The following is an 8220-nucleotide window of genomic DNA, read 5'->3' on the forward strand; positions in this document are numbered from 1 at the left end:
ACTGAGCATTATCATTAGACGCTTTCATATGCTATTTTGCAAGTCACTCGCGCTTTCTCTCCAGTTGCCTACTAAGCGTACAGAATCTGGTCGCTACCCATGCAAAGTTTAATACAACTGATTCCATACCTTATCCCATGAAAAACGCCTCATTAAGCAAAGCCAAATCCTTGAGCATTCTCAAGTGCCATCCCAAGCCGCTCTCTTAACACCTCTTTATCTCTATACTCTGGTAGAAGAAGTGTGCCATAACAGGTATATGCTGTCGGTAAATGCCCACCCGTGCCGTCTTCTTCACCATTCTTTTGTATCACAAATTGGAGGTTCTTCATGCCGCCGACAGGAACGCGGTCGGACGATGTCACAAATTCCAGAAGGCGTTGTTTCATTCTCTCGTCGTACCTCTTGACGATGGACCAGAAGTCTTTAATGGTACGATGCGAAGCATCCCAGCCCACGTAGCGCGCGTACCGCTTCAATTCGATGATGTCGATTTCTTGAACACCCTCAACGAGTGACTGCAAGGTGGATGGACTCAGGAGTGAGAGTGACTTTTTATCGAGGCAAGAGTTGAACCCTTGCTCGAAAGCAAGATACTGCCGTCGAATGGAAACATCCGTGAGGTGACGGATGTAATCGATGATATAGTCGTCCCGATTTTCGTTGGTAACAAGGGGAGCGTCGTCTGGGTTATTCATGTGTGGTGGTGCAATATCACACGAGCTTGAGGCCGCCTTGGGCCAACTCGCTTGTTCGCCCATCCTCATATCTCGTGTCACAACGGTACCGAGCGATTCAACTGAAAATTCGTACGTGCGGGCAAAAATGTCCTCAACGAGGCCATCTTTTTCGTCCCACTCTAGTAATGTTGTCAGCCCGCTTGCCAAATCTGGCCAGCCATCGGCGATGTGATGAAGCTCTTCAACCGGTTTGCCCAGCAGTTTCCGGTAAAGAGCCTTCGGAAAAGTGATTGGCAGCGTTAGGCCATTGTACAAGGCGAGCGACATCAGAAGCCCCACAAGTTCGTACTTCCAATCTTCGGTCAATGACCCAGGGGTGAACCAGGCCATGCGTGTCCGTTCGTCAACAGTGAAAGCACCATATTGGGGATCGAGGCACTCAGCAATTGCCAATCGGAAAAACTCTTGTTGGACACCTCCAGAATCAAAACCCTCTTCGCCACTATTCTCACCCAAGTGCACCTTCAGCGGGCGAAGAAGCTCTCGTTTCTCTCGTCTCCAAAGCTGGTCGAAAGCATCTCGGGCGACGTTACTCCTGCCGATTTCGAGAACTAGGTATTTGGATGAAGCTGTTCTCAAAAGATCTTGTAAAACCATCTTGTGGTGGGGGTTAGTAATGAGACTACCGGGATCGACAATAGCACTCATGCGAGTTTTTAATGAACTCGACTCTTCGAACATACGACTCATCCGGGCAAAATTGATGGAACGAAAGAAAGAAACAAGCGTGTCGGGGCTGAAGATGTAAGGGTAGTCTAGGATATGTCGTCGCCAGCGTGTCGAATTGAACGCTAACCAGTCCACAGGCATCTCGATCGAATCCAAGCGCTCTGAAAGATAATCGACCCGAAATTGGATATCCCCTAGAAGGAGAAGATTTCGGTTGGCATCTTGGAGAAGTTAGTGAGGTCAAATCTTGTTGATTGGCTAAAAGGAGCATGCACATACGTAGGGTCTCGATGAACGATAAAGCTCCTCCGAATGGCCCATCCATATCAAAATCGGCTCGACCGTCCCATTCGTTGAGCAATATGGTGCGTGCCCAATCCAGAAGAATGGTTGGCACACGAGTCTCATGCAACAGACGCTCTGATTGCGGGAACTCCAGAATCGTCGCTGAGCCTGTACTGAGAAAATCGAGCTGGTCAACTAAAGATTGCAAAATATCGACCTTGTTGTTTTCGGTCTCATTCAAGGGGCCAGCATTGTCCATCTTGTTTGAAAAGTACCGTCTGGCTGTAATGGCGCAAAATAGCCTACGCGCAAGTCTGATAGCCAAGTCGTTTGAGAATGCATCGTCATAATCTAAACATCGAGACGAAGATTGCCGAGCCATGGCGCTCCGGCCGGCGAGTGTCAATCCATTTGAGCGGACGCGGGACATCTCATATAGTGTTCTCGAATCTTGAACAGCTGGAGCTGCGGCTACCAATGCATGCATGCAGATCGACATCAAATAACCGGCGTCAATATCGGATAGAGATCCTTTGTGCTTCTGTAATCTCGAGTCATTGTTCTTGATGGAATTATGTGACATCGAATCTTGAGGAGGAACAAACAAACGCCCGGCAGCCAGCCAGAGACTGTGAAATACAAGATTGCATGCGACGCGGCTTAATCGATGAAAACAGTACCATAGTGTCTGAGAATCGTAGAGTTTTCTGTCGTGAGTGAAGGACTGAACAATAACTTGCGGATCCATGAGAACGTTGAAAAGGGTCTGGTCATTAAAACGTAGCCACTGTTTTCTAGACTTAGTTGTGCGTGACATAGATCGACGCCGCAGAGGATTCCGCTGGTTCACGGGTCGTGGGTACGGATGACTTGCATCGGAGGCGGAGACTATAACAGACTGTGCTGTGCCGTCTTCTTCGTAAATGTCACAAATGAAGTCAATGAGATTGACATCGAGCTGTGAGAGAGCTTGAGGCAGGATGTTTTCCAGACTGTGGGATGAGATGTCCGGTAGTGCTGTGTCAATATTTCTCGTCCTTTGCGAGTTATTAATTCTGGGATGACCACAGTTGGTATCGTCTTTGGACCTGATTTCACCAAAAGGCTCGACCTGTAGCAAAGTTGATGGACTTGTAGGTGAAAGAGGCTGCGCCGAAGGTTTTGTAACATTTTCGAAAAACCCTGGTTTCAAAGACATTTCTGGGATGCCCCGTCCAGACAAACTCTTATTGTGTCTAGGTCGAACAGATTTCTCGTGTAAGGTGCCATTTACCTGGGACGCTTTAGTTGCCTTTACATTGTCCCCGGATTTGGAGGTATTGTTCGAGTCAGTAGAACGTCGCTTGTGCTTTGGCACAGCATTCTTTCGTGGTTTTGATAGTGACCCGTTACTGGGTTTTGCCGGTTTTGGCATGAATGAAGTCTCATTCATATCAGTTGCATGTGGTTGAACCGCTACGGTCGTCGAATCTGTTGCATCTGACTCGTCAGGAGCAGTGCTTTGAATATCCGAGCATGCGGTGGTTCTGGCTGAGCTCGCTGGATCTTGGGGAAAATCAAAATCCACCACTGAATCGAGATTGCTGATTTTTGCCGCCATTGCGGCGACACTCCGCGGTGTCAACCACTCGAGCATCTTAAAAGTGACAGTCCCAAAGAGATTCGCGGCGAATGAGCGGTGATCTTTACTCATCGGCGCCTCGATTACACGGATCTGAGAGACCAACTCGCGATCGTTCGAATGTGGCGTGCATGCTGCGGCTGGTCTACTTGCATTCTGGATCGGAGAGACTGGGTCGCTTGGGTCGTTCATTGGGGAAGCGAGGGCATCTTGGGATGATGATGAAGGTGCTCGTGGTCTAGAGAGCAGTTCCTTGCGTGCACTTGGCGAGGTGGCGACATTGGCTCTGTTATGGTCCGGATGCGAAGGCGAGGATGATCGCGTAGAGAATATTAAGTTGCCAAAAGCCGCCGGCGGTTCGCGAGATTTACGGAGGAAAGGACATAATCCTTTCTCCGGGTCGTCCTGGCTTGCTAAATATATCGCTAACGTCCTGGCACTTGTCGTGTTATACCTTCGGATGGGAGCCCGGCCTGCCAAGCGGCGCCTGCATGTGAAGCAAGTGGGAGTTGCGCAATTGACATTTTCACAACCTGATCGAAGTTGCAAGATGTATCTGCTTCGATAATCAGAACACGGAGGATATTGAGTGAATGGATACAGTTGTCAGACGAACCTCTCCACGAGAAGCTGGAATCCATGGCGGCGACTCGCTTGATGGATCGCATAGACTCGCGCTGGGTTCTCAACGTTCTGAACATAGGCCTTGAGCTCAGGGGGCGCGTCGGCGGGCAAACGTGCAAATGGCGCTTCTTGCCATAGCCCGGCGAGAAGATCTAAGTCTGCCGTGAGTTCGATGGAATGGTCCCGGGGACGAACGGCATCGGGCGTCATGACATGGGAGGGTGTGGTCGCGCCTCGACGGGCACCTGGAGGAGACGTAGGAGGTGGGGATTTGATAAAGAAATGTCAAAATTTAGAGAAGTATCGCATGAGGAGATGTATCGAAATCGTGTGCGCGGATATTTTAAACAAAGTTGGTGATACAAGTTGGCTCTATGAAGCTGAGTAGGTATGCCGGTCGTGGAAGATGCCGTGTAATCTGAGGGGAGTCTGCGCTCTAAGGAGCTGTTTGGTCAGCCTCACGAAAGAGACGATGATGCGCCCCTAGCTAACTGTCCCTAACAGACACCACATGTACTCCGTACTGCCAAGTCCTGTTTGACACAGCGTTGCTTGCCAATCTGGGACTAGAGAGTGGACCAGCTCCATCTCCTGGTGGCCAATGGCCCAGCCGCAATAGGGGGGCTAGGGGAGGCAAGAGAAATGGGGACGTCTGCTTCAAGTGACAAAATTAACTCGCGAGGTTGAGCGAATAGTTAGCAATGCTTCGACTGGTCATTTTCTGCACCTCGACTCAAGGTCAGTTGCACCCTGAGGACGGCGTTGAAGGGGCCCAGAACCCTTGCGTGGCGGGGTTTGGGGCAAAAAAAAAGTCAGTCATCCATCTCGCTGATAACCTTTTCTGTGTGACGTTATCTACAGAGCCCCGCCATATCCCACCAATTCAACTCCGAATTTCCTTTTCAAACACAACCGTCATTCTGCAAGTCGCGAACTCGAAGACCAGGGTACAACCCAAGCGACAAGAAAATAAGCCTCATAACTCGGATCTGGAGTGATAAGCCGCAGCCTTTTCGCTTCCTATCATGGCGAGTGTCCAGGCGTCCGGTGCAGCCTCGCACCCATACACCTGCAATACCTGCCAAGTTGCGTATCGCAACATCGATCTGCAGAAGGGGCACATGAAAAGTGATTGGCAGTAAGTTCATTTGTGAGATCTTTTGTTGAAGCTGAGGCTAATTACTGAAAGCCGATACAACCTCAAACGCCGAGTTGCCTCGCTGCCTCCCATTTCCTCTGACGTCTTCACCGAGAAGGTTCTGCAAGCCAGGGCGGTGTCAAGCGCTGAAGCAGACAAAGCCTATTTCGAACGTGTATGTGACGTTTGCGAGAAGACATACTACAGCGAAAATGCATTCCAGAACCACCTGTCGAGTCAGAAGCACAAGGCAAAGGAAGCCAGTAGTGGACAAACTGTTTCTGGTCGAGTTGACGACGAAACAACCTCGATCGTCAGCTCTACGTTCTCTCTCGGCGAACCTATTGCACCCAGCCAAGGAGAGGTTGATTCAGACGCTGAGGAAGAATTCAGCCATGTTGTTGAAGGCCTCCAGAAGGCGAGCATCACTGAGCAGAGGCCATCTCCTGTCAAGCGTCCCTCACACCCCCAGCCCTCAGTTAAAGACGCTGCACAAGACGATAACGACGCTAACAGGGCCTCCGACTCAGCTACACCCGTTCCCGCTACTCAGGATCCTAACTTGACCCTGGAATCATGCTTGTTCTGCAACTATACTTCTCCAACCATTCCTCTCAACACACATCATATGGAACGCTTTCATGGCATGTTCATCCCCGAGAAGAAGTATCTTGTTGATATCGACGGCTTGCTCAAGCAACTCCAAGATAAAATCCGAGAACACCATCAGTGCCTGTACTGTGATAAGATTAAATCGTCCATGTTTGGCATTCAGACACACATGCGCGATACAGGCCACTGCAAGATCCCCTACGAAACTGAGCGTGACCAGCTTGAGATTGGTGATTTCTATGATTTCAGGAGCACCTACTCTGACGATGGGGAGATGAGTGACGATGGCTCGGTTGCGAACGAGACAAGTGGAGGAGCGAAGCTCGGGGCACGTCGTCCTTCTAAGCTCACAGGAGAGGATGGAGCTGAGGTTGAGGATGGCGAAGGGGCAGACGGTTGGGAGACGGATAGTTCAGAGTCGTCTTTGGACTCAGCTGATCTTACTGCGGTGCCGGCTGAAGGCCATATCCACCAGTTCGAGCGCCTCGACAAGCACCCACATCACTCCCGACAAGATCCGAGACAAAGACACCAAGCGGATGGCTGGCATTCTCACGCCCACAAACCTACGCGTGCCGTCTTTTATGACGATTACGAACTTCACCTCCCTACCGGCAAGTCAGTTGGTCATCGTTCGTTGAACAAGTACTTCCGACAGAATTTGCACAACCACCCCTCGGCTGAGGAGCGAGCAGAGCGATTAGCTATTGAAAGCGCTGAGACGGAGCAAGAGAGCCCGACTTCCGATGGTCAGCTCGTTGAGAGAGAGACTGGGTCTGGATCCCGTGAAATGGTACCGCGCGGAATGGCGGGCATGGTTGGCGCGCCTGAACAACAAAAGAGACGGGCTCGCCGTGCTGAAGAACGTGGAAGAACCTTGGAACAGGTTCACACGAAGCAGAGGGACTTGGCCTATGGAAAGAAGCACAACAACCACAAGAACTACTACTACCGTGAGATGGGTGGAGGTTGATTAGATAGTTTAATTATAACCAATGCTCCCGAATGATGAAATTTTAAAAGTTATTGCTTAAAAAGATAAATTTATAATAAAGAGTATTATAATATAATAATACTTATAAATAGTATTTTAAATAAGTTAAGGTAAGAGAGAAGTAATAAAAGATATAAATAAAAAATTAAAAGGTTTTAATATAAGGTATTTTATTATTTATATTATTAATTATATTATATAAAAATTAACCTAAGTATTATTTAATTATATTTATCCTTAACTTATATTTCTCTTATTATATTATCTTATAACTTAATCTAATTTATTATTAACTACTAAGCTAGCCTTAATTTATCAATATTTATAGTTTTTCCTTAAATACTAAAACCTTTTTTTCTTAATTTACCTTTCCCCCCTTTTTTTCTCTTTTATTTCCTCTTTTTTACCTTATAATAGCCCTTAATTCTTATACTAAAATATTTATATTTTTAATTTAATTAACTTAATTATATAGTTTAACTTTATAAATTATACCTAATATAAATTATTAGTATTACCTAATATAATACTATTAATAAAGGCCTATTATTACCTTAATATATTTTAATATTATTTTAAGTAATTAGCTAGGTCTTTTAATACCTTTACCTAGCTTATAATATATTTAATAAGAGATATATTTTCCTTAATACTAAGGAGCTATATATAATAATTAAAGATTATAACATTAACTTATTATATTAGTAATAATTTATTAATATCTAATAGGTATTTTATTATAATTTTATAATACTATAAAAAGAAATATAAAATAAGAATATATTTAAACTTAAGCCTATTAATATTTATTAAAAGACCTATTATATAATTATTAATTACTAAAATTAAATAATTATAACTAAGTTAATTATTATTAATAATAATTATATAATAACTTATTTTATAATAAAAGTTAGGGTTTTTAGCTTATTTTAATATAATCTTTAGGGTTAAAGCCTTAATAATAATTACCTTAGTTAGGTAATAATAAAAAGGGTATTTAGCCTTCTAAGGATAAGAAAAATATCTTTTTTATACTTATAAATTAAGACTATTTATTTAATTAAATCTTAAGGTTTAAGGCAGTAGTTATATAATTTACTAAGACTTAATATTAAGATTATTATATTTTTTAGTATAATATATAATACCTTATATTATATTATATTAAAATAAATACTTTATTTTATTATCTTACTTTAAGGCCTTTAGCTTTACTTTATATATTATTAAATTAGTATTTTAACTTTTAAATATTATTAAATTAGTATTTTAATTATTAAATAAAGGATCTTAAGAAATAAAATTAAAAGCTTATATTAAGATATAAAAATATACTTTAATATATATTTAAAACTCTAAATATATTATATACTAAAAATAGAAAGTATAATAAGAAATTAAGAGTATTAAAAATAACTTAATTAAGATATTACTTCATAGGAAGAAGAAGTATCTTAAGATAAATAAGATATTTTTTAATAACTAAATAAAAAGTAATTATAAGAATAATTAAAATAAACTAAGGAGGAGAAAA

The 8220-nt window shown here is 43.7% G+C and overlaps 2 protein-coding genes across 2 annotated transcripts; one reads left to right on the plus strand and one right to left on the minus strand.

Moving 5' to 3' along the window:
- Window positions 1–15: 15 nt before the first annotated feature.
- FOBCDRAFT_291746 (uncharacterized protein) lies at window positions 16–4149 on the minus strand (the record flags this gene model as incomplete). Its single annotated transcript, XM_031179196.3, has 3 exons — window positions 16–1630; window positions 1689–3871; window positions 3932–4149. 3 exons carry the CDS (start codon window positions 4147–4149, stop codon window positions 153–155), a joined length of 3879 nt encoding a protein of 1292 aa, XP_031045083.2. The 3' UTR covers window positions 16–152.
- A 594-nt stretch (window positions 4150–4743) lies between these two features.
- FOBCDRAFT_220792 (C2H2 type zinc-finger-domain-containing protein) lies at window positions 4744–6726 on the plus strand. Its single transcript, XM_031179195.3, has 2 exons — window positions 4744–5077; window positions 5129–6726. Exons 1-2 carry the CDS (start codon window positions 4965–4967, stop codon window positions 6660–6662), a joined length of 1647 nt encoding a protein of 548 aa, XP_031045082.1. The 5' UTR covers window positions 4744–4964; the 3' UTR covers window positions 6663–6726.
- The last annotated feature ends 1494 nt before the right edge of the window (window positions 6727–8220 follow it).

This window comes from Fusarium oxysporum, chromosome IV (assembly GCF_013085055.1).
Source record: "Fusarium oxysporum Fo47 chromosome IV, complete sequence".
In the NCBI taxonomy this organism is placed as follows: Eukaryota; Fungi; Ascomycota; class Sordariomycetes; order Hypocreales; family Nectriaceae; genus Fusarium; species Fusarium oxysporum.

Coding starts and splice junctions, on each gene's coding strand:
- FOBCDRAFT_220792 (XM_031179195.3), top strand. CDS start 4,965: ATGGCGAGTGTCCAGGCGTCCGGTGCAGCCTCGCACCCATACACCTGC. Junction 5,078..5,128: donor CACATGAAAAGTGATTGGCA/GTAAGTTCATTT, acceptor AATTACTGAAAG/CCGATACAACCTCAAACGCC.